This window comes from Scyliorhinus torazame, chromosome 9, assembly GCF_047496885.1.
Source record: "Scyliorhinus torazame isolate Kashiwa2021f chromosome 9, sScyTor2.1, whole genome shotgun sequence".
Lineage (NCBI taxonomy): Eukaryota > Metazoa > Chordata > Chondrichthyes > Carcharhiniformes > Scyliorhinidae > Scyliorhinus > Scyliorhinus torazame.
Window position 1 is genome coordinate 51,154,530 of NC_092715.1, and position 27,069 is coordinate 51,181,598.

General features: G+C 47.7%; 1 protein-coding gene across 6 annotated transcripts in view; it reads left to right on the forward strand.

Annotated features, from left to right (window-relative positions):
- The window catches only part of primpol (primase and polymerase (DNA-directed)), a 74,654-nt gene that overhangs the window by 13,492 nt on the left and 34,093 nt on the right, over positions 1-27,069 (forward strand). For 5 of the 6 annotated variants that reach the window (XM_072515867.1, XM_072515871.1, XM_072515866.1 and 2 more), the window contains 4 exons: positions 327-433; positions 1,938-2,076; positions 4,695-4,842; positions 22,009-22,086. In XM_072515867.1, the coding sequence (XP_072371968.1) occupies positions 327-433; positions 1,938-2,076; positions 4,695-4,842; positions 22,009-22,086 (472 nt within the window). The remainder of the gene's footprint in view (positions 1-326; positions 434-1,937; positions 2,077-4,694; positions 4,843-22,008; positions 22,087-27,069) is intronic. The other variant, XM_072515869.1, reaches the window with a different exon arrangement.

The window sequence follows — 27,069 nt, forward strand, 5'->3', positions numbered from 1 at the left end:
TGGCGGCCGTGGCACAACAGTCCTTCGCCCGTATCAGAGCCGATATCGCCAAGGCCGGGATGCACGCAGTAGCATCACATAGCTCCTTCTGAGTTTGCCCCGACCAAGGGCTGAAACTTTCACTAAGAGTCTGAGGAAAAGGAGGAAATGAGGAATGCTAAAAAGGAGTATATATCCCTGTAAAAAAAAAAAAATAGCCCAGATTTCAAACAGAGCTTCCCAGCAGCCAGAAGATAAAAGAGTTGAAAACCTTAAATAAGCATGGCAGATAAATAGGAATTAATGCTTAAGCTGTATCCATTTTAATTTCAACGTTTTCATTATAGGATGTTCATGTATTTGCTTTGGAGAACGAAAATGAGAAGAAGAACACTCTGCAAGGACAACGAATTTATCTTGTCACAACATACACTGAGCTATGGTTTTACTATCAGTAAGTGACCATATCCCGCTAATATTCCGAACAATGATTATTTCAGGTGAATTTCAACGGGGAAGTTTAAGCTTTACATGTGGGGCCTTGAGTACTGCTTCTCCACAGGTGGGGGGCATCTGTAAAATTCTATGGGTATCTGTCCTGCTGCCTGACCCAACTGCAGTTTCACATGGGTGGGGGAGGGGTGGTACGAGCACTGCTTTGTGCGACACAGTTCACCAGAAATCTGCATAATTGGTGCAAAAATGTGTGGAATTTTAAAAGCACAGTCCACTCAAAGCAGCTGTGAATAACCTAAAACTTACTCTGGAGTTTAAAAAAAGATCGGTCGAGAATCAGGCTCTAACCACAAAACTACCATCGGCCCCAAGAAGAATTAATCACCAATAGTTGCTTGGTAATACAGAACTTGAATTTTGAATGTTGCCAAAGTTTTTCATCTTGCACTCATCAGAACAAACACAAGAATGACAAATTTCAAACTATCGTGCTGATTGGTTTGCAAGTTTGTCCTGATGAGTGCAAGATGGCAAGCCTTGGTAACATGTCTCTTTTCAGTTCTAATCACCAATAGGAGTTGGCACTTGCTGGACTTGTTTGCGGATCTTCAAGGCAGTTCTAAAATTAAACTGGATCTTTTAGGTGCAAGAGCATAAATGGGTGTATTTTGAAAGGTTTTGAATAAGATTATTTTTTATTTACCAAGAAACTTACTATTGGAGCGCAATCTAACTAAAAATAGTTTTGTAAAGTCGTATTCAGTAATGTAAAGTTTATTATTCACAGATGGTAGATTAGCACTGTGACTAAAAATTATTTTTTTGTGATAAACCATTTTCAGCTGTATTAATCAAACAGAACTTCACTCTTCAATATCTCAAGGAAACATTTGGGAAACGAAATGAAAAATAATTACATTTTTAAACATTGCCAACTTGCACTGGTTCATGGCAGATTTTGCATCAAGTGATTTGCAAATTAATTTGAGTAGAAACTCAGAAAAAGTACTTCCTGAAGCAGTTATTCTTTTGATGATCAGAAGCTCTATCCACATTATGCACGTGATTATTCATGTTTCTTTGTAGGGAACTGTTTTTCATTTCGTAGGTACAATATAACCATGTCATTAATAGGGTGCTGATAATCACACATACATGTAATATTTAGGGTTTGAAAGGGCTAAGCTGCTTCCTGAGCAGCTAGATTGGCCCAGACGAACAAAATTGCTGATATGATCCAAACTGGCTGTGTGTAACCTGTTTTTGTCTTTTGACAAAAACTTTATAATGAGACTTTTAGTGTTGAAGTACAGTCTGATATCTAAATTTTGTACTGAATTTTTAAAAAGGTTATAACCCTCAAATTCATAAGACATAACAAGTCCTACTTGCTCTCCAACCTGCAGATAGAGTGAACCTCTGTTAGATATTCTAAGCTGGTTATGAATTCAGTGCACATCCAGAATACTCCTAGTTTCCAATGTTTCATGGTTGTTTTCCAGGAAATACCGAAAATCGTTAATGCATTGCTATGAAGTAATTCCAGAAGGATCTGTCTGCCATTTGTATTTCGACTTGGAATTCATTAAACAAACAAATCCAGAATGTGATGGGAAACGGATGGTGGTAGAGTTAATTCAGGTGCTGATGGTATATTTGTTTATTTTTGTCTTTGATCTTGGTTTTCTTTCTGTCATGCTTTATTTAGTTTGGATCACTTTCACTGGATTAAAAAGAACTTGCAATTATGTAGTGACATTAATACAGCAAAACATCCCAAGATAACTCAGTGATGTAATCAGATGAGAATCATGAAGGTTCTTGGTCAAAGAGATGGGTTTTCAAGAGGATCTTAAAAAGGTGAGGGAATCAGTGAAGCAGAGAGATTTATTAAACTGAAAGTTCTCAGGGTGTTGTAGGATTGGAACAAGCTACAGAAATAAGAATATGCGAGGCCACATAGGGATTTTGAAGTGAAGGTGAAAACTTAAAGTTTGAGACGTTGGGGAACTGGGAGCCAATGTAAGTCATTTGGACATAGAGGTAATGAGTAAATGGGACTTAATGGAGGTTACCATACGGGCAGCAAAACGTTAGATGAGCTGAAGTTTGTGAAGGCTGGAGGATGGGAGGCATACTAGGTGGGCATTGCAGTATTTGAGTCTGGAGCTAACAAAGGCCAACAAATGAATAAAGATTTTGGCAATAGATAGTCTGTGGCAGGGAGAGATGGACAGTTTTAAAAATACTATCCTATGGCTGGCAAAGCCAATATTTGTTCCCATCCCTAATTTCCCTTGTGAAGGTGGTGGTGAGCAGAGTGATGTTCGGTAGTCTTTCAGATGGAGAAATAATGGGGTCAAGTAGCTCAAATCAGTGTTAAATAGGATGCCACAGTTGCAAACAGTTTGATTTAACTTGAAATTGTACAAAAGAGATATAATTGATGGAAAGGGAAGTTACAGGGCAGAGCAGGAGCCAAAGATATCCCAGCCTTAACTCATCCATGACGAGGTGTCAAACAACAATTTGACAATGCAGAGGCAGAAGGAAGCTAGAATCAAGTGTCATCAGTGTTCATGTGGAATCTGATTTCTTATCTTTGAACGATGTTGTTGAAGATCAGCATGTAGTTGAGGAAGAGCAATGGCCCAAGAATTGATGCTTGAGAAACTTCAGATGTAGTGGCATGGGGGTAGGCGAGGAGTCTTTACTGGAGGTAATTTGGTATGCATTAGATAGACCAGTGTAGAATTAAACAAATACAGTCCCACTCAGTTTGACAACGAAGCAAAGGTTCTGGAACGAGGTGCTGTAGCTTACTGTCAAATGGGACAGAAAAGTTGAAAATGATGAGTGACGATAGTGCGCCGTGGTCACAGAGCATGGAATTGTGATTTTGATCATAAATCCAATTGAATTAATAACAGTAATTGACTGTTTGTTTGCGAACAAATACTAATATAATGTTGTTTTAAAAAAACTTTTGAATGGTCCTTTGTGGTTCTTTCATTTCGCCTCAGGATTCTCTTGTATATAAGATTGTGTGGAAGAGAGCAGAGAATGCATGATCAACAGAAAGCCTTTAAACATTAGTGTGAATAGTTTTAAAGATTAAACTTATCTTCATGTTCTCCGGTATCCACTGTTTATGAGAGATTGTCACTGGGGAATGTTCCCTGCTCAGCTATCACGTGGCAAAAAACTTTGCTATCTGTTTCTTATTTTTTTGCCCTGCACAAAAGTGCCTCCCCTGGACTGACTAATTCACAAGATTGTAATGTGACTAGAAATTAGTAAGGCCAATCAGCCTATCATAGTTTAGTTGTCCAACAACCTTGCATTTTCCTCATTGAAGCATCGTACTGTTTCTTGAATGATTCAAATATTTTAGCTTCCACTATGCTGTTTTCCAGTCCATTCCACGTTGTTGGCTCAGTTTCAATCTCCCTAGCCCTCCCATTTTTTGTTCCTGTACCAATTTCAATGCTCACTCCTGCAATATGAGGAGAGGCGTACCAGATAATATGATTTTTTTAAAACGTTTTTAAGGATATCAATTAAAGAGCTCTTTACTTAGTGGGTTTTGTGAGTTTCTTAACCAGATAGACCACAAAAGTTTCAAGTTAACAGATTTCGCTCAGCAGGAGAAGTGGAACTGCCATCAGTCTTCGTGTCCCTGGGCTAGTGGGATGAAGGTTAGCCAGGTTTCCTGCTTCTGATTACTGTCGGCTGACTATTGTTAGAAAATGGGCACGTGTGGATATTGCATTAGGAACAGCGATGTCCTCCTAGCTAGTGACTTGCTAACAAGAAAAGAACAATTGCTGAAGATAAAAGAGGATTGCTGGTTACCATGGAACTTTAACCCCAAATATAGACGCAGGCACTCAAATATTCTACACATTCTTTAGTAAATATGATTTAATTGATTTTGCTAGAACATTGTAAAGCAATGATGTGGCTTACCATGTTTGCCGGACCTCTTCATTCACCTGAGGAAGGAGCAGCGCTCCGAAAGCTAGTGACATCAAAACAAACCTGTTGGACTTTAACCTGGTGTTGTAAGACTTCGTATTGTAAAGCAAGATTTAAGATTGCGCATTCTATAACATTTCAATCAAAAAGATGGTACAGTTAAAATAATGCAGTGTGGTGAAAGCCTACAATCACTTTTAAGCATAAAATTTGTATCTTTGTAGAAGGACTTGTGTGATTGTGATCAAGCATTAACAGCAGAGTTTAACTTTTTTATTCAGTATGTTTGTCAAAAATTGGAAGAAATATACAACATAAACTGTTCATTGAAAGACATCCTGAACTTGGACTCCAGTACTCATCATAAATTTAGCCGCCATCTTGTTTTTCATCTTCCTAATGCAGCCTTTAAGAACAACGTTCATGTTGGTAAGTCTTCTCTGAACCTGTTTTTCTTAACAAGGTTTGATATTCTCACACCTTAACAAAGGCAAAATATCCCACCGTCAACAGGAGCAGACACCAATAATAATACTACACATAGACTGCTGATAATGTTACTCTATCTCCAGCATATCGGGATGCAAAATATTTAATTGTATTTTCCAGCTACGATAGTTAATAGGATAGTAAGAAGTCTTACAACACCAGGTTAAAGTCCAACAGGTTTGTTTCGAATCACCAGCTTTCAGAGCACTGCTCCTTCCTCATTCACCTGAGGAAGGAGAAGTGCTTCGAAAGCTAGTGATTCGAAACAAACCTGTTGGACTTTAACCTGGTGTTGTAAGACTTCTTACTGTGCTCACCCCAGTCCAACGCCGGCATCTCCACATCATAGTTAATAGGGAAGGACATAAATAAGCAGTAATGAGATTTGAAAATCATGTCCTACTGTTGCACATTGAGTAATTATTTTCTCAGTCTTAAAGTAGTTTTGGCAAAAAGCAGATAAGCTTTTTTTAAACGGCAGGTCTCATTACCCACTGCACAATTTTTCATCTGTTTAGAATTGAATCTGACAGCACTTTTTATCTGAGGTTCGCTGAAGGAAAGCTCCAAAGAGTCTCTAAAGAGGCAAAGGATTTTAACCCAATTATTTTTAATTTTCAGTTTCACTGCTTGTTTTTGATAATAATTTTATTAATGTTTTAATCAAAAGTTACAAATTTTAAGTATAACATTTCTGAAGGATTTTCTTTGTCAGAACAGGCTGTAATCCTGATATAGCCAAACATTGGCAGCTACTGTTTTGGATTGGAATTGAAGCATTGCTAAGACTTTGGTTGGGAAGGATGAGGTGAAAAGGGGAATTTTTACTGAAAAACATGTTTTGAACTTTTAAGAAGGCTACAAATGCAACCAATCATCTCAATTCTAGTTATAGAGACTTGCAGTAGTTCACAATTCAAGTCAAATTTAACAAACTGCTCCAATACAATGCTTCTTGATCGAAGAGAGCATGCAAGGGGGATCAACGGGCAACACAACTAAAACCCTTTATGCCATCGACCATATTTGTAGACTGTATATAGTGACTGAGGGGATCTGGATGCACAATATGAGCTTGAAATTACTTTTCTAACAAAGGGCACGTAGTGGATGCCTGTGGTTGTTTTGTGTAATTAATGCCATGCAGCTTTAACCATTGGAAAATGGGCTTTGAAATGTGCGGTTTTTTGTGTTTGTTGTTAATACACAAATAATCAGGCATTATTGCCCAGTTTTTATCAAGAGCAGTTTCACACCGTATTAAGCATGAAGTTGATCACATTTGTTAGTTAATGATTATCCATGGGGCATTAGGACATCTAATTTAGATAGGTTCATTCAGCACAAACAAGCTCTGAATCAGTGTCACACCACCAAGTGTATTTACTCACCAAGGCATAATTTCATGAGGTAGCTGCTGCAAAACTAATTTCTACAAATGTATAAATGCACACAATTGATTATGAACTTCTTAATGCACATTGTGTATGTTTTATTTGTTTTAATTTTTTCAAAAATTTGGTTGCACAGGTGATGGTCCTGATTATTTCCTACTTAGATGCACATGCATTCGTATTCTGAGTAGTTCTGAATGCTGATTTCTTTGTCTCCTGGCTTATTGATTTGGATTTGTTTGTTTGTTTATTGTCACGTGTACCGAGGTACAGTGAAAAGTATTTTTCTGCGAGCAGCTCAACAGATCATTAAGTACATGGGAAGAAAAGGGAATAAAACAAAATACATAATAGGGCAACACAAGGTATACAATGTAATTACATAAGCACCGACATCGGATGAAGCATACAGGGTGTAGTGTTAATGAAGTCAATCCATAAGAGGGTCATTTAGAAGTCTGGTAATAGCGGGGAAGAAGCTGTTTTTGAGTCTGTTCGTGCGTGTTCTCAGACTTCTGTATCTCCTGCCCGATGGAAGAAATTGGAAGAGTGAGTAAGCCGGGTGGGAGGGGTATTTGACCCCAAATCTATTGGGTAGATTTGTCACTAGAACCATAAGACCATAAGACATAGGAGCGGAAGTAAGGCCATTCGGCCCATCGAGTCCACTCCATTTACCCGCTCTCTCTCCATAGCCCTTAATTCCTCGAGAAATCAAGAATTTATCAACTTCTGTCTTGAAGACACTCAACGTCCCGGCCTCCACCGCCCTCTGTGGCAATGAATTCCACAGACCCACCACTCTCCGGCTGAAGAAATTTCTCCTCATCTCTGTTCTAAAGTGACTCCCTTTTATTCTAAGGCTGTGCCCCCGGGTCCTAGTCTCCCCTGCTAATGGAAACAACTTCCCTACGTCCACCCTATCTACGCCATTCATTATCTTGTAAGTTTCTATTAGATCTCCCCTCAACCTCCTAAACTCCAATGAATATAATCCCAGGATCCTCAGACGTTCATCGTATGTTAGGCCTACCATTCCTGGGATCATCCATGTGAATCTCCGCTGGACCCGCTCCAGTGCCAGTATGTCCTTCCTGAGGTGTGGGGCCCAAAATTGCTCACAGTATTCTAAATGGGGCCTAACTAATGCTTTATAAAGCTTCAGAAGTACATCCCTGCTTTTATATTCCAAGCCTCTTGAGATAAATGACAACATTGCATTTGCTTTCTTAATTGCGGACTCAACCTGCAAGTCTACCTTTAGAGAATCCTGGACTAGGACTCCCAAGTCCCTTTGCACTTCAGCATTATGAATTTTGTCACCTTTTAGAAAATAGTCCATGCCTCTATTCTTTTTTCCAAAGTGCAAGACCTCGCACTTGCCCACATTGAATTTCATCAGCCATTTCTTGGACCACTCTCCTAAACTGTCTAAATCTTTCTGCAGCCTTCACACCTCCTCCATACTACCTGCCCCTCCACCTATCTTTGTATCATCGGCAAACTTAGCCAGAATGCCCCCAGTCCCGTCATCTAGATCGTTAATATATAAAGAGAACAGCTGTGGCCCCAACACTGAACCCTGCGGGACACCACTCGTCACCGGTTGCCATTCCGAAAAAGAACCTTTTATCCCAACTCTCTGCCTTCTGCCTGACAGCCAATCGTCAATCCATGTTAGTACCTTGCCTCGAATACCATGGGCCCTTATTTTACTCAGCAGCCTCCCGTGAGGCACCTTATCAAAGGCCTTTTGGAAGTCAAGATAGATAACATCCATTGGCTCTCCTTGGTCTAACCTATTTGTTATCTCTTCAAAGAACTCTAACAGGTTTGTCAGGCACGCCCTCCCCTTACTAAATCCATGCTGACTTGTCCTAATCCGACCCTGCACTTCTAAGAATTTGGAAATCTCATCCTTTTTTTAAAAAATATATTTTATTGAAAATTTTTTCTAAACAACATTTTTCCTCTTACAAAGCAAACGAAACAATAACAAAGCAGAATTTTTTAACAATACACAAGTAACAAAACCCCATTATCTATTGACCTAAACTAAACCAACCCCCCCCCCCCCCCCCCTCCCCCTGGGCTGCTGCTGCTGGTCATCTATCTCCCCTCTAACGTTCCCCTAGGTAGTCGAGAAATAGCTGCCACCGCCTGGTGAACCCTTGAGCCGATCCTCTCAGGGCAAACCTTATCTGCTCCAGTTTAATAAACCCCGCCATATCATTTACCCAGGCCTCCAGTCCGGGGGGTTTCGCCTCCTTCCACATGAGTAGGATCCTGCGCCGGGCTACTAGGGACGCAAAGGCCACGACATCGGCCTCTTTCGCCTCCTGCACTCCCGGCTCTTCCGCAACTCCAAATAGAGCTAACCCCCAGCTTGGTTTGACCCGGGCCTTCACCACCTGCGAAATCACTCCCGTCACTCCCTTCCAATATCCTTCCAGTGCCGGGCTCGCCCGAAACATATGTGCGTGGTTTGCCGGGCTCCCGCCACACCTCCCACATTTGTTCTCCACTCCAAAGAACCTGCTCAATCTTGCCCCCGTTATGTGTGCTCTATGTAGCACCTTAAATTGAATCATGAGGAAGAGGAGTTTACCCTGCTTAGGGCATCAGCCCACATACCCTCCTCTATCTCCTCCCCTAATTCTTCTTCCCACTTTCCCTTTAGTTCTCCCACCGACTCCTCCCCCTCTTCCCTCATCTCTCTGTAAATCTCTGACACCTTGCCCTCTCCGACCCACACCCCTGAAAGCACCCTGTCCTGTATCCCCTGTGTCGGGAGCAACGGAAATTCCCTCACCTGTTGTCTAGTAAACGCCCTCACCTGCATATATCTCAAAAAATTTCCCCGGGGTAACTTATACTTTTCCTCCAATGCTCCCAAGCTCGCAAAAGTCCCATCTATGAATAAATCTCCCACCTTCCTAATTCCCAACTGGTACCAGCTCTGAAATCCTCCATCCATTCTTCCTGGGGCGAACCTATGGTTGTTCCTGATAGGGGACCCCACCAGGGCTCCCCGCACCCCTCTCTGTCGCCTCCACTGTCCCCATATGTTCAGTGTTGCCGCCACCACCGGGTTCGTGGTATACTTTTTAGGTGAGAGCGGTAGCGGCGCCGTCACCAGCGCCTCTAAACTCGTCCCTTTACAGGACTTTCTCTCCAGTCTTTTCCACGCCGCTCCCTCACCCTCCATCACCCATCTACGTATCATTGCCACATTGGCGGCCCAATAGTAATCTCCCAAGTTCGGTAGTGCCAGTCCTCCTCTGTCCCTACTGCGCTGAAGGAACCCCCTCCTTACTCTCGGAACTTTCCCTGCCCACACGAAGCTCGTGATGCGCCTATCTATTTTATTAAAAAAAGTCCTGGTAATTAATATAGGGAGACATTGAAATACAAATAAGAACCTCGGGAGGACCATCATCTTAATTGCTTGCACCCTGCCCGCCAGCGATAGAGGCTGCATGTCCCACCTCTTGAAGTCCTCCTCCATTTGTTCTACCAGCCGTGTCAGATTAAGTCTGTGCAAGGTTCCCCAGCTCCTAGCGATCTGAATCCCCAGGTATCGGAAGTTTCTTTCCACTTTCCTTAGTGGTAAGCCTTCTATCTCTCTACTCTGGTCCCCTGGATGTATCACAAATAATTCACTCTTCCCCATGTTTAGCCTATACCCCGAGAATTCCCCGAACCTCCTCAAAATTCGCATAACCTCTATCATCCCCCCCGCTGGGTCCGCCACGTATAACAATAGGTCATCTGTGTAGAACGAGACTCGGTGTTCTTCTCCCCCTCTAATCACCCCTCTCCATTTCCTGGAGTCTCTCAACGCCATGGCCAGAGGTTCAATTGCCAACGCAAACAACAATGGAGACAGCGGGTATCCCTGTCTTGTTCCCCTATATAATCGGAAATACTCCGATCTATGTCGACCTGTAACTACGCTTGCCGTTGGTGCCCCATAAAGAAGTCTAACCCAGCTAATAAACCCGTTCCCAAACCCAAACCTCCTTAATACTTCCCATAAATACTCCCACTCCACCCTATCAAATGCCTTCTCTGCGTCCATTGCCGCCACTATCTCTGCCTCCCCCTCCACTGGGGGCATCATTATCACCCCTAATAGTCGTCGCACGTTAACATTCAGTTGTCTCCCTTTTACGAACCCTGTCTGGTCTTCGTGCACCACCCCCGGGACACAGTCCTCTATCCTCGATGCCAGTACCTTTGCCAGCAATTTGGCATCCACGTTCAATAGTGAAATAGGTCTATAGGACCCGCACTGCAACGGATCTTTGTCCCTCTTCAAAATTAGCGATATCGTCGCCTCCGACATCGTCGGGGGTAGAGTCCCCCCTTCCCTGGCCTCATTGAACGTCCTCACCATCAACGGGGCCAACAAGTCAACATATTTTCTGTAATATTCCACCGGGAACCCGTCTGGCCCCGGGACCTTCCCTGCTTGCATGCTTCCCAGTCCCTTAATAACCTCGTCCACCTCAATCGGCGCTCCCAGGCCTGCCACCTCCTGCTCCTCCACTTTCGGGAACCTCAATTGGTCCAGGAACTGCCGCATCCCCTCCTCTCCCTCTGGGGGTTGAGACCTATACAGTTCCTCATAGAAGGTCTTAAACATCTCATTTATCTTTCCTGCCCTTCGCACCGTGTCTCCCTTTTCGTCCCTAATTCCTCCTATCTCCCTCGCTGCTGCCCTCTTTCGCAGTTGGTGCGCCAACAGGCGACTAGCCTTTTCCCCATATTCATACCTCCTCCCCTGTGCCTTCCTCCACAGTACCTCCGCCTTTCTGGTGGTCAGAAGGTCAAACTCGGTCTGGAGTCGTCTCCTCTCCCTGTACAACTCCTCCTCCGGGGTCTCTGCAAATTCCCTGTCCACCCTTAAAATCTCCCCCAGTAATCTTTCCCTTTCCTTGGCCTCTGTTTTCCTTTTGTGGGCCCCAATAGAGATCAGCTCTCCTCTGACCACCGCTTTTAGTGCTTCCCAGACCACTCCCACAGGGACCTCGCCGTCGTCATTGACCTCCAGGTATCTCTCAATACACCCCCGCACTCTTGCACACACTCCCTCATCCGCCATCAGTCCCACATCTGTTTTTTTAAATATTTTATTGAAAAATTTTGGTCAACCATCACAGTACATTGTGTATCCTTCACACAATAATATAACAGTATAAATAACAATGACCTGTTTTATAAACAAAGAATAAATAATATATAACAAAAACGAAAACTAAAACTAAATGGCAACTGCCTTGTCTCAGATAAACACTCTCCAAAAATATGATTTAACAGTCCAATATACAATTATTTAAAGCAATGACCTATACATATTATACATATATATTAACAACCCTGAGAGTCCTTCTGGTTCCTCCCCCTCCCCCCCTGGGCTGCTGCTGCTGCCTACTTCTTTTCCATTCCCTCTATCTTTCTGTGAGGTATTCGACGAACGGTTGCCACCGCCTGGTGAACCCTTGAGCCGATCCCCTTAGGACGAACTTAATCCGTTCCAGCTTTATAAACCCTGCCATGTCATTTATCCAGGTCTCCACCCCTGGGGGCTTGGCTTCCTTCCACATCAACAGTATCCTGCGCCGGGCTACTAGGGACACAAAGGCCAAAACATCAGCCTCTCTCGCCTCCTGCACTCCCGGCTCTTGTGCAACCCCAAATATAACCAACCCCCAGCTTGGTTCGACCTGGACCCCCACTACTTTCGAAAGCACCTTTGTCACCCCCACCCAGAACCCCTGTAGTGCCGGACATGACCAGAACATGTGGGTGTGATTCGCTGGGCTTCTCGAGCATCTCGCACACCTATCCTCTACCCCAAAAAATTTACTGAGCCGTGCTCCAGTCATATGCGCCCTGTGTAACACCTTAAATTGAATCAGGCTTAGCCTGGCACACGAGGACGATGGGTTTACCCTACTTAGGGCATCCGCCCACAGCCCCTCCTCAATCTCCTCCCCCAGCTCTTCTTCCCATTTCCCTTTCAGCTCATCTACCATAATCTCCCCCTCGTCCCTCATTTCCCTATATATATCTGACACCTTACCGTCCCCCACCCATGTCTTTGAGATTACTCTGTCCTGCACCTCATGCGTCGGGAGCTGCGGGAATTCCCTCACCTGCTGCCTTGCAAAAGCCCTCAGTTGCATATATCGGAATGCATTCCCTTGGGGCAACCCATATTTCTCGGTCAGCGCTCCCAGACTTGCGAACTTCCCATCTACAAACAGATCTTGCAGTTGCGTTACTCCTGCTCTTTGCCATATTCCAAATTCCCCATCCATTCTCCCCGGGGCAAACCTGTGGTTATTTCTTATCGGGGACCCCACCAAGGCTCCCGTCTTTCCCCTATGCCGTCTCCACTGTCCCCAAATTTTCAAAGTCGCCACCACCACCGGGCTTGTGGTGTATTTCTTCGGTGAGAACGGCAATGGGGCCGTCACCATAGCTTGTAGGCTAGTCCCCCTACAGGACGCCCTCTCCAATCTCTTCCACGCCGCTCCCTCCTCTTCTCCCATCCACTTACTCACCATTGAGATATTGGCGGCCCAGTAGTACTCACTTAGGCTCGGTAGTGCCAGCCCCCCTCCTATCCCTACTACGCTGGAAGAATCCCTTCCTCACTCTCGGGGTCTTCCCGGCCCACACAAAACTCATGATACTCTTTTCGATCCTTTTGAAAAAAGCCTTCGTGATCACCACCGGGAGGCACTGAAACACAAAGAGGAATCTCGGGAGGACGACCATTTTAACCGCCTGCACCCTCCCTGCCAGTGACAGGGATACCATGTCCCATCTCTTGAAGTCCTCCTCCATTTGTTCCACCAATCGCGTTAAATTTAACCTATGCAATGTACCCCAATTCTTGGCTATCTGGATCCCCAAGTAACGAAAGTCCCTTGTTACCTTCCTCAGCGGAAAGTCCTCTATTTCTCTGCTCTGCTCCCCTGGATGCACCACAAACAACTCACTTTTCCCCATGTTCAGTTTATATCCTGAGAATTCTCCAAACTCCCGAAGTGTCCGCATTATCTCTGGCATCCCCTCCGCCGGGTCCGCTACATATAACAACAAATCATCCGCATACAGAGATACCCGGTGTTCTTCTCCTCCTCTAAGTATTCCCCTCCACTTCTTGGAACCCCTCAATGCTATTGCCAGGGGCTCAATCGCCAGTGCAAACAGTAATGGGGACAGAGGGCATCCCTGCCTTGTCCGTCTATGGAGCGGAAAGTATGCAGATCCCCATCCATTCGTGACCACACTCGCCACTGGGGCCCTATACAACAGCTGCATCCATCCAACATACTCATCTCCAAAACCAAATCTCCTCAGCACCTCCCACAAATAATCCCACTCCACTCTATCAAATGCTTTCTCGGCATCCATCGCCACCACTATCTCCGCTTCCCCCTCTGGTGGGGGCATCATCATTACCCCTAGCAGCCTCCGTATATTCGTATTCAGCTGTCTCCCCTTCACAAACCCGGTTTGGTCCTCATGGACCACCCTCGGGACACAGTCCTCTATCCTCATTGCCATTACCTTGGCCAGAATCTTAGCGTCTACATTTAGGAGGGAAATAGGTCTATAGGACCCGCATTGCAGCGGGTCCTTTTCCTTCTTTAGGAGAAGCGATATCGTTGCCTCAGACATAGTCGGGGGCAGCTGTCCCCTTTCCTTTGCCTCATTAAAGGTCCTCATCAGTAGCGGGGTGAGCAAGTCCACATATTTCCTGTAAAATTCAACTGGGAATCCATCCGGTCCCGGAGCCTTCCCCGCCTGCATGCTCCTAATTCCTTTCACTACTTCCTCTATTTCAATCTGTGCTCCCAGTCCCACCCTTTCCTGCTCCTCCACCTTGGGAAATTCCAGCCGGTCCAGAAAGCCCATCATTCTCTCCCTCCCATCCGGGGGTTGAGTTTCGTATAATTTTTTATAAAATGTCTTGAACACTCCATTCACTCTCTCCGCTCCCCGCTCCATCTCTCCTTCCTCATCCCTCACTCCCCCTATTTCCCTCGCTGCTCCCCTCTTCCTCAATTGGTGGGCCAGCAACCTGCTCGCCTTCTCCCCATATTCGTACTGTACACCCTGTGCCTTCCTCCACTGTGCCTCTGCAGTACCCGTTGTCAGCAAGTCAAATTCTACGTGTAGCCTTTGCCTCTCCCTGTACAGTCCCTCCTCCGGTGCCTCCGCATATTGCCTGTCCACCCTCAGAAGTTCTTGCAGCAACCGCTCTCGTTCCCTACTCTCCTGCTTTCCTTTATGTGCCCTTATTGATATCAGCTCCACTCTAACCACCGCCTTCAACGCCTCCCAGACCACTCCCACCTGGACCTCCCCATTATCATTGAGTTCCAAGTACTTTTCAATGCACCCCCTCACCCTTAGACACACCCCCTCATCTGCCATTAGTCCCATGTCCATTCTCCAGGGTGGGCACCCTTCTGTTTCCTCCCCTATCTCCAAGTCCACCCAATGTGGAGCGTGATCCGAAATGGCTATAGCCGTATACTCCATTCCCCTCACCTTCGGGATCAACGCCCTTCCCAAAACAAAAAAGTCTATTCGCGAATAGACTTTGTGGACATAGGAGAAAAACGAAAACTCCTTACTCCTAGGTCTGCTAAATCTCCACGGGTCTACTCCTCCCATCTGCTCCATAAAATCTTGAAGCACCTTGGCTGCTGCCGGCCTCCTTCCAGTCCTGGACCTCGACCTGTCCAGCCCTGGTTCCAACACCATATTGAAATCTCCCCCCATTACCAACTTTCCCACCTCTAGGTCCGGGATGCGTCCTAGCATACGCCTCATAAAATTGGCATCATCCCAGTTCGGGGCATATACGTTTACCAAAACCACCGTCTCCCCCTGTAGTTTGCCACTCACCATCACGTATCTGCCCCCGCTATCCGCCACTATAGTCTTTGCCTCAAACATTACCCGCTTCCCCACTAATATAGCCACCCCCCTGTTTTTCGCATCTAGCCCCGAATGGAACACCTGCCCCACCCAACCTTTGCGTAGTCTCACCTGGTCTATCAGTTTCAAGTGCGTTTCCTGTAACATTACCACGTCTGCCTTAAGTTTCTTAAGGTGTGCGAGTACCCGTGCCCTCTTTATCGGCCCGTTCAGCCCTCTCACGTTCCACGTGATCAGCCGGGTTGGGGGGCTTTTTACTCCCCCCCCCCCCCCCCCCCCCCCCCCCCTGTCGATTAGCCATCCCCTTTTCCCAGCTCCTCACCCGGTTCCCACGCAGCTGTGTCCCCCCAGGCGGTGCCCCCCCGCCCATCCCACCCCATACCAGCTCCCCCCTCTCCCCAGCAGCAGCAGCCCAATAATTCCCCCCTCCCAATCCCCCACTAGCGTAGTTACACCCCCCATGTTGCTCCCAGAAGTCAGCAAACTCTGGCCGACCTCGGCTTCCCCTCGTGACCTCGGCTCGCACCGTGCGACGCCCCCTCCTTCCTGCTTCCCTATTCCCGCCATGATTATCATAGCGCGGGAGCCGAGCCCGCGCTTCCCCCTTGGCCCCGCCCCCAATGGCCAACGCCCCATCTCTTCCACCTCCTTTCCTCCCCCCACCACCTGTGGAAGAGAGAAAAGTTACCACATCGCAGGATTAATAACATAAAACTCCTCTTTCCCCCCTTTTTGCCCCCCTCTTCGCCCCCCCATACTCGCCCCACCACTTTGTTTCAAACGTTCTTTTTTTTAATAACCCGCTCATTCCAATTTTTCTTCCACGATAAAAGTCCACGCCTCATCCGCCGTCTCAAAGTAGTGGTGCCTCCCTTGATATGTGACCCACAGTCTTGCCGGCTGCAGCATTCCGAATTTTATCTTCTTTTTGTGAAGCACCGCCTTGGCCCGATTAAAGCTCGCCCTCCTTCTCGCCACCTCCGCACTCCAGTCTTGGTATACGCGGATCACCGCTTTCTCCCACTTACTGCTCCGAGTTTTCTTTGCCCATCTAAGGACCATCTCTCTGTCCTTAAAACGGAGGAATCTCACCACTGGCTCTAGGAATTTCTCCTGCTCTCGGTCCTCGCGCCATCACTCGGTATGCTCCCTCCACCTCCAGCGGACCCGCCGGGGCCTCCGCTCCCATTAACGAGTGCAGCATCGTGCTCACATATGCCCCGACGTCCACTCCCCCCGCACCTTCAGGAAGACCAAGAATCCTTAGGTTGTTCCTCCTCGCGTTGTTCTCCAGCGCCTCCAGCCTTTCCACACATCGTTTATGGTGTGCCTCGTGCATCTCCGTCTTCACCACCAGGCCCTGTATGTCGTCCTCATTCTCGGCAGCCTTTGCCTTCACGACCCGAAGCTCCGGCTCCTGGGTCTTTTGCTCCTCCTTTAGCCCTTCGATCGCCTGTAATATCGGGGCCAACAGCTCCTTCTTCAATTCCTTTTTGAGTTCTTCCACGCAGCGTTTCAAAAACTCATGTTGTTCAGGGCCCCATATTAAACTGCCACCTTCCGATGCCATCTTGGTTTTTGCGTGCCTTCCTTGCCGCTGCTCTAAAGGATCCACCGCAATCCGGCCACCTTCCTCTCCTTTTTTCATCCGTATCCAGGGGGGATTCCCTTCTGGTTCACCGCACAGTACTTTTAGCCGTTAAAATTGCCGTTGGGGCTCTTATTAAGAGCCCAAAAGTCCGTTCCACCGGGAGCTGCCGAAACGTGCGACTCAGCTGGTCATCGCCGCACCCGGAACCATCAGTCCCACATCTAATCGCCAGAGTGTTCTCTGCCCCTGTCCTGTCCTACTTCCAGGTCCACCCAATGTGGGGCATGATCCGAAACCGCTATGGCTGAGTATTCAGCTTCTTCCACCCTAGAGATCAACGACCTTCCCAAAACAAAAAAATCTATCCGGGAGTACACTTTATGGACGTGGGAGAAGAAGGAATACTCCCTAGCCCTAGGTCTAAGAAATCGCCATGGATCCACTCCCCCCATTTGGTCCATAAACCCCTTAAGTACCTTGGCCGCTGCCGGCCTTCTTCCGGTCCTTGAGCTGGATCTATCTAGCCCCGGGTCCAGCACCGTATTAAAGTCCCCTCCTAAAATCAAGTTTCCTGCCTCCAGGTCCGGTATACGCCCCAGCATCCGTCTCATGAATCCCGCATCGTCCCAATTTGGGGCATACACATTAACCAACACGACCTCCATTCCCTCCAGCCTACCACTCACCATTACATATCTACCTCCGCTATCTGCTACGATGTTCTTTGCTTCAAATGCTACCCGTTTCCCCACCAAAATGGCCACCCCTCTGTTCTTTGCGTCCAGTCCTGAGTGGAACACCTGTCCCACCCATCCTTTCCTTAGCCTAACTTGGTCCGCCACCTTTAGGTGCGTCTCTTGGAGCATAGCCACGTCTGCCCTTAGTCCTTTCAAATGCGCGAGCGCTCGGGCCCTTTTTATCGGTCCATTCAGGCCTCTCACGTTCCACGTGATCAGCCTCACTGGGGGGCTACCTGCTCCCCTCCCGTGTCGACTAGCCATTACCTTCTCTAGGCCAGCCCCATACCCCGCCTCCGCGCTCCCGCTCGCTCCCCCAGCGTCGCACACCATCCCCGCCCACCCACTCTTTAGCCATTTCCTTTTGGATTTCCGCAGCAGCAACCCAGTTGCCCCCCCCCCCCCCGCTAGATCCCTGTCTAGCTTGATTGCTCCCCCCATATCACTTCCGTAAGTCAGCTGACTTCAACTGACCCTGGCTACCTCTGCTCACTCCTCGACCCCCCCCCCCCCCCCCGTGTGAGGGAACTCCCATCCGCCTTGCGCCTGTTTTCCCGCCTTATTCTTTCTGGCGCGGGAACATCCCTTTACCTGACCCGCCTCTTATGGCGCAGCTCCCTTTCCCCTCCCCCTCCCCTTCCCCATTCTCCGACTATGTCCCGTCTTTCCCCCCTCACCGGCGCCCACATTTCCCCAATGTCTCCCCCCTTCCCTGTTTACTTCTCAATTAACTTCCACCATAACATTAACAATAACAATAACAATTCCCTGCAGCATCAGTCCCTCAGTTCCGGTCCAATTTCTCTTCTTTGATGAAGGACCATGCTTCCTCCGCCGTCTCGAAATAATAGTGTCTCTCCTGATGCGTGACCCGTAGTCTTGCCGGCTGCAGCATCCCAAACTTCACCTTATTTTTATGCAAAACCTCTTTGGCTCGGTTGAAGCTCGCCCTCCTTCTCGCGACCTCCGCACTCCAATCCTGGTATATCCGTACCACAACATTCTCCCATCTGCTACTCCGCACCTTTTTAGCCCATCTCAGGACCTCTTCTCTGTCCTTAAGGCGGTAAAATCGCACGATTATCGCCCTCGGTGGTTCTCCCACTTTTGGTCTTCTCGTCGGGATCCGATTTGCCCACTCCACCTCCATGGGGCCCGCAGGGGCCTCAGCACCCATCAGTGAGCTCAGCATCTTACTTGCGTACGCTCCACAGTCCACTCCTTCCACACCCTCAGGGAGACCTAGTATCCTAATGTTCTTCCTTCGCGCTCCGTTTTCAAGGGCCTCGATCCTTTCAGCACACTTTTTATGAAGTGCCTCGTGCGTCTGAGTCTTAACCGCCAGGCCCAGGACCTCGTCCTCAATATCTGACACCTTCTGCTCCACCACGCGGAGCTCAGTCTCCTGGGTCTTTAGTGTCTCCTTGAGCCCCTCAATTGCCTGTAGATTCGGGGTCAGCACCTCCTTCTTCAGCAGCTCCACGCACCGTCTTACGATTTCATCCTGCTCAGGCCCCCATGTCGCCTGCGCTTTCTCCGCCGCCATTTTGTTTTTCTCTCCCTCTGACCTTTTAGTCGATGATTCCTCAGGCTGCAGCCGCCGCCGCCGGTTTTTTCTTCCTTCGTTCAGGGGGGACTCCCTTCCCACACACCCCACACCGGGTTACGTGGTCGAAAAATTCCCCGTTGGGGCTCTTAAAAGAGCCCGAAGGTCCGTTGGAGCTGGAGCCGCCGAAACGTGTGGCTAGCTCGGCATCACCGCAACCGGAAGTCCCAGAAATCTCATCCTTAACAATGGATTCTAGAATCTTGCCAACACCGAGGTTAGGCAAATTGGCCTATAATTTTCCATCTTTTTCCTTGTTCCCTTCTTGAACAGGGGGGTTACATCAGCGATTTTCCAATCCTCTGGGACTTTCCCTGACTCCAGTGACTTTTGAAAGATCATAACTAATGCCTCCACTATTTCTTCAGCTATCTCCTTTAGAACTCTAGGATGTAGCCCATCTGGGCCCGGAGTTTTATCAATTTTTAGACCTCTTAGTTTCTCTAGCACTTTCTCCTTTGTGATGGCTACCATATTCAACTCTGCTCCCTGACTCTCCTGAATTGTTGGGATATTACTCATGTCTTCTACTGTGAAGACTGACGCAAAGTACGTATTTAGTTCCTCAGCTATTTCCTTGTCTCCCATCACTAGATTACCAGCGTCATTTTGGAGTGGCCCAATGTCTACTTTTGCCTCCCGTTTGTTTTTATTGTATTTAAAGAAACTTTTACTATCATTCCTAATGTTACTGGCTAGCCTACCTTCATAATTGATCCTCTCTTTCCTTATTTCTCTCTTTGTTATCCTCTGTTTGTTTTTGTAGCCTTCCCAATCTTCTGACTTCCCACTACTCTTTGCCACATTATAGGCTTTCTCTTTTGCTTTGATGCATTCCCTAACTTCCTTTGTCAGCCATGGCTGCCTAATCCCCCCTCTGATAACCTTTCTTTTCTTTAGGATGAACCTCTGTACTGTGTCCTCAATTACTACCAGAAACTCCTGCCATTGCTGTTCTCCTGTCTTTCCCACTAGGCTCTGCTCCCAGTCAATTTTTGTCAGTTCCTCCCTCATGCCCCTGTAGTTACCTTTATTTAACTGTAACACCTTTACATCTGATTCTACCTTCTTTCTTTCAAATTGGAGATTGAGTTCTACCATATTATGATCACTGCCTCCTAAGTTTTCCCTTACTTTAAGATCTTTAATCAAGTCTGGCTCATTACATAACACTAAGTCCAGAATGGCCTGTCCCCTCGTGGGCTCCATCACAAGCTGTTCCAAAAAGCCCTCCTGTAAACATTCAATGAATTCCCTTTCCTTGGGTCCACTGGCAGCATTATTTACCCAGTCCACCTGCATATTGAAGTCCCCCATGATCACTGTGACCTTGCCTTCCTGACATGCACTTTCTATTTCGTGGTGCATTTTGTGCCCCTGGTCCTGACCACTGTTAGGAGGCCTGTACATAACTCCCATTATGTTTTTTTTGACTTTGTGGTTCCTCAACTCTACCCACACAGACTACACATCATCTGACCCTATGTCATTTAGTGCTATTGATTTAATTTCATTCCTAATTAACAAGGCAACCCCGCTCCCTCTGCCCACCTCTCTGTCTTTTCGATAGGTTGTGAATCCCTGGATGTTTAAATGCCAGTCCTGAACCCCCTGCAACCACGTCTCTGTGATGCCTACCACATCACACCTGCCAGTCACAATCTGGGCCACAAGCTCGTCTACCATGTTCCGTACACTGCGCGCATTTAAATATAGCACCTTTAATTCTCTATTGACCGTCCCTTTTTGTTTTCTTAGTGTGGTGGACCTTGGTTTACTGAGCCTTTCCATACACTGTGTCATATTTTGTGGGATTGGGACTATCGTAACCTCTCCTGAGTTTTGTCTTTTCGTGCATTTTTGTATTCCTAAGCAGCTACACTTCCCACTGATTACTTCACCTCTTGGTTCCCTGACTTTCCCTTCCCCCCCCCAATCTCTAGTTTAAAGTCCTATTGACCACCCTATTTACTCTTTTCGCCAGAACACTGGTCCCAGCTCGGTTCAGGTGGAGACCATCCCAACGGTATAGGTCCCCCCTGTCCCAAAACTGATGCCAGTGTCCCATGAAAAGGAACCCCTCTTTCCCACACCACTCTTTCAGCCACGTGTTAACTTCCCTTATTCTTGCCTCCCTATGCCAATTTGCACATGGCTCGGGCAGTAATCCGGAGATTATGACCCTTGAGGACCTGTTTTTTAATTTGAATCCTAGCTCTTTATAATCTCTAAACGGGTCCTCTTTTCTAGACTTGCCTATGTTGTTGGTACCGACATGGACCACAACAACTGGATCCTCCCCCTCCCTCTCCAGTATCCTTTCAAGCCGGTCAGAGATGTCCCGCACCCTAGCACCGGGCAGGCAACATACCATGCGGTACTCTTTATCATAGAATCATAGAAGTTTACATAGAAGTTTATCCTGCTCACAAAGGATACCATCTATCCCCCTGATAATAGAATCCCCTACAACTACAACTTGCCTATTTACTCCCTCCCCTTGAATGGCATGCTGAACCATGGTGCCTTGGTCAGCTGACTCATCCTTCCTGCAGCCCTGTTCGCCATCCACACAGGGAGCAAGTGCCTCATACCTGTTGGACAGGGTCAAGGGCTGAGGCTCCTGAGTTCCTGACTGCTGGTTCCCTTTACCTGCCTGACTTGCAGTCACACCCTGCTGTCCCTGGCCACTAAGGCTGTCCCTGTGCTTCTTTCCACTTGGTTCCAGATAATGTGCAAGCGTGTGACCTAGTTGTGGTATAGGGATGTTCGCCTGTTGGGTAAAGATTTTCAGCAGATTCTTTTTGCCAGGTGCGTGTCGTGAGGGACCTATTGTGATTCACGCTGACGTGAATGGACAGTCTAATGTGGGGGAACAATCATATGCAAGTAAGTGTAAATGGAGATCCCAAATTTAAAGTTGAGATCCCCATTGCATCATTGGCTGGTACAGGGACAATCGAACGGGGAAATCCCACCGGTGTTAAATCCATTTTAGATCTCCTCCTCTATTCTCTGCCCCTTCTGCTGTTTCTGCCCCTGAAAATGGGCAGCACGGTAGCATAGTGGCTAGCACAGTCGCTTCACAGCTCCAGGGTCCCAGGTTCGATTCCCGCCTTGGGTCACTGTCTGTGCGGAGTCTGCATATTCTCCCCGTGTCTGTGTGAGTTTCCTCCGGGTGCTCCGGTTTCCTCCCACAGTCCAACGATGTGCGGGTTAGGTGGATTAACCCTTAGTGTCCAAAAAGATTTAAGTGTGGGTTACTGGGTTACGGGGATAGGGTAGAGACATGGGCTTGAGTAGGGTGCTCTTTGTAAGGGCCGGTGCAGACCCGATGGGCCGAAATTCTATGTAAATTCTATGATTGTGAAGGCCAAGCAGGCTCACCTGCCGCATTAAAGGTAAGCAATAATGGTGTGTCGCTCAGACCGGCCGGCTGGCACGTATCGCTAAGGCTGGCCGGCGTGGGTCGCTAAGGTCGGTCGGCGCGGATCGCTAAGGTCGGTCGGCGCGGGTTGCCTAAGGTCGGTCGGAGTGGGTCGCAAAGGTCAGTCGGCAAGGATCCCGAAGGTACGCCGGTTGGTAAAAGTGGGTCCTGGGAAAAAAAGTTCGAAAAACAATGCACTACCTAATAGTGTTGTAGGGTTTGTTTGGTGCCTCACTAAGAGGTGTGGAGGCTTGTGTGGTTGTGTGAGGGGAATTTTTTGAATATTCCTCATCTCCATGGATTACGGGGATAGGGCTTAAGTGGGTCGGTGCAGACTCGATGGGCTGAATGGCTGCCTGCACTGTATGTTCTATGTTCATATATCCTTTTTCAAATAAGGAGATCAAACTGGACACTTGTCACCACAGTCCTGTACAGTTGCAGTAAAACCGTGCTACTTTTATATTCCATTTCTTTTGCAATAAAACACCACCATTCCATTTACCTTCCTTTTTTTTAATAAATATTTTATTGAAAATTTTTGGTCAACCATCACAGTACATTGTGTATCCTTTGCACAATAATATAACCGTATAAATAACAATGACCTGTTTTATAAACAAAGAATAAATAATATATATCGAAAACGAAAACTAAATGGCAACTGCCTTGTCTCAGATAAACGCTCTCCAAAAATATGATTTAACAGTCCAATATACAATTATTTATAGCAATGACCTATACATATTATACATATATATTAACAACCCTGAGAGTCCTTCTGGTTCCTCCCCCCCCTGGGCTGCTGCTGCTACCTTCTTCTTTTCCATTCCCTCTATCTTTCTGTGAGCTATTCGACGAACAGTTGCCACCGCCTGGTGAACCCTTGAGCCGATCCCCTTAGGACGAACTTAATCCGTTCCAGCTTTATAAACGCTGCCATGTCATTTATCCAGGTCTCCACACCCGGGGGCTTGGCTTCCTTCCACATCAACAGTATCCTGCGCCGAGCTACTAGGGACGCAAAGGCCAAAACATCGGCCTCTCTCGCCTCCTGCACTCCCGGCTCTTGTGCAACCCCAAATATAACCAACCCCCAGCTTGGTTCGACCTGGACCCCCACTACTTTCGAAAGCACCTTTGTCACCCCCACCCAGAACCCCTGTAGTGCCGGACATGACCAGAACATGTGGGTGTGATTCGCTGGGCTTCTCGAGCATCTCGCACACCTATCCTCTACCCCAAAAAATTTACTGAGCCGTGCTCCAGTCATATGCGCCCTGTGTAACACCTTAAATTGAATCAGGCTTAGCCTGGCACACGAGGACGATGAGTTTACCCTACTTAGGGCATCCGCCCACAGCCCCTCTTCAATCTCCTCCCCCAGCTCTTCTTCCCATTTCCCTTTCAGCTCATCTACCATAATCTCCCCCTCGTCCCTCATTTCCCTATATATATCTGACACCTTACCGTCCCCCACCCATGTCTTTGAGATCACTCTGTCCTGCACCTCATTCGTCGGGAGCTGCGGGAATTCCCTCACCTGTTGCCTCGCAAAAGCCCTCAGTTGCATATACCGGAATGCATTCCCTTGGGGCAACCCATATTTCTCGGTCAGCGCTCCCAGACTTGCGAACTTCCCATCCACAAACAGATCTTTCAGTTGCGTTACTCCTGCTCTTTGGCATATTCCAAATCCCCCATCCATTCTCCCCGGGGCAAACCTATGGTTATTTCTTATCGGGGACCCCACCAAGGCTCCCATCTTTCCCCTATGCCGTCTCCACTGTCCCCAAATTTTCAAAGTCGCCACCACCACATGGCTTGTGGTGTATTTCTTCGGTAAGAACGGCAATGGGGCCGTCACCATAGCTTGTAGGCTAGTCCCCCTACAGGACGCCCTCTCCAATCTCTTCCACGCCGCTCCCTCCTCTTCTCCCATCCACTTACTCACCATTGAGATATTGGCGGCCCAGTAGTACTCACTTAGGCTCGGTAGTGCCAGCCCCCCCCTATCCCTACTATGCTGTAAGAATCCCTTCCTCACTCTCGGGGTCTTCCCGGCCCACACAAAACTCATGATACTCTTTTCGATCCTTTTGAAAAAAGCCTTCGTGATCACCACCGGGAGGCACTGAAACACAAAGAGAAATCTCGGGAGGACTACCATTTTAACCGCCTGCACCCTCCCTGCCAGTGACAGGGATACCATGTCCCATCTCTTGAAGTCCTCCTCCATTTGTTCCACCAATCGCGTTAAATTTAACCTATGCAATGTACCCCAATTCTTGGCTATCTGGATCCCCAAGTAACGAAAGTCCCTTGTTACCTTCCTCAGCGGAAAGTCCTCTATTTCTCTGCTCTGCTCCCCTGGATGCACCACAAACAACTCACTTTTCCCCATGTTCAGTTTATATCCTGAGAATTCTCCAAACTCCCGAAGTGTCCGCATTATCTCTGGCATCCCCTCCGCCGGGTCCGCTACATATAACAACAAATCATCCGCATACAGAGATACCCGGTGTTCTTCTCCTCCTCTAAGTATTCCCCTCCACTTCTTGGAACCCCTCAATGCTATTGCCAGGGGCTCAATCGCCAGTGCAAACAATAATGGGGACAGAGGGCATCCCTGCCTTGTTCCTCTATGGAGCCGAAAGTATGCAGATCCCCGTCCATTCGTGACCACACTCGCCACTGGGGCCCTATACAACAGCTGCACCCATCCAACATATTCATCTCCAAAACCAAATCTCCTCAGCACCTCCCACAGATAATCCCACTCCACTCTATCAAATGCTTTCTCGGCATCCATCGCCACCACTATCTCCGCTTCCCCCTCTGGTGGGGGCATCATCATTACCCCTAGCAGCCTCCGTATATTCGTATTCAGCTGTCTCCCCTTCACAAACCCAGTTTGGTCCTCATGGACCACCCTCGGAACACAATCCTCTATCCTCATTGCCATTACCTTGGCCAGAATCTTAGCGTCTACATTTAGGAGGGAAATAGGTCTATAGGACCCGCATTGCAGCGGGTCCTTTTCCTTCTTTAGGAGAAGCGATATCGTTGCCTCAGACATAGTCGGGGGCAGCTGTCCCCTTTGCCTCATTAAAGGTCCTCATCAGTAGCGGGGCGAGCAAGTCCACATATTTCCTGTAAAATTCAACTGGGAATCCATCCGGTCCCAGAGCCTTCCCCGCCTGCATGCTCCTAATTCCTTTCACTACTTCCTCTATTTCAATCTGTGCTCCCAGTCCCACCCTTTCCTGCTCCTCCACCTTGGGAAATTCCAGCCGGTCCAAAAAGCCCATCATTCTCTCCCTCCCATCCGGGGGTTGAGCTTCGTATAATTTTTTATAAAATGCCTTGAACACTCCATTCACTCTCTCCGCTCCCCGCTCCATCTCTCCATCTCTCCTTCCTCATCCCTCACTCCCCCTATTTCCCTCGCTGCTCCCCTTTTCCTCAATTGGTGGGCCAGCAACCTGCTCGCCTTCTCCCCATATTCGTACTGTACACCCTGTGCCTTCCTCCACTGTGCCTCTGCAGTACCCGTTGTCAGCAGGTCAAATTCTACGTGTAGCCTTTGCCTTTCCCTGTACAGTCCCTCCTCCGGTGCCTCAGCATATTGCCTGTCCACCCTCAGAAGTTCTTGCAGCAACCGCTCCCGTTCCCTACTCTCCTGGTTTCCTTTATGTGCCCTTATTGATATCAGCTCCCCTCTAACCACTGCCTTCAGCGCCTCCCAGACCACTCCCACCTGGACCTCCCCATTATCATTGAGTTCCAAGTACTTTTCAATGCACCCCCTCACCCTTAGACACACCCCCTCATCTGCCATTAGTCCCATGTCCATTCTCCAGGGTGGACGCCCTTCTGTTTCCTCCCCTATCTCCAAGTCCACCCAATGTGGAGCGTGATCCGAAATGGCTATAGCCGTATACTCCATTCCCCTCACCTTCGGGATCAACGCCCTTCCCAAAACAAAAAAGTCTATTCGCGAATAGACTTTGTGGACATAGGAGAAAAACGAAAACTCCTTACTCCTAGGTCTGCTAAATCTCCACGGGTCTACTCCTCCCATCTGCTCCATAAAATCTTTAAGCACCTTGGCTGCTGCCGGCCTCCTTCCAGTCCTGGACCTCGACCTGTCCAGCCCTGGTTCCAACACCATATTGAAATCTCCCCCCATTACCAACTTTCCCACCTCTAGGTCCGGGATGCGTCCTAGCATACGCCTCATAAAATTGGCATCATCCCAGTTCGGGGCATATACGTTTACCAAAACCACCGTCTCCCCCTGTAGTTTGCCACTCACCATCACGTATCTGCCCCCGCTATCCGCCACTATAGTCTTTGCCTCAAACATTACCCGCTTCCCCACTAATATAGCCACCCCCCTGTTTTTCGCATCTAGCCCCGAATGGAACACCTGCCCCACCCAA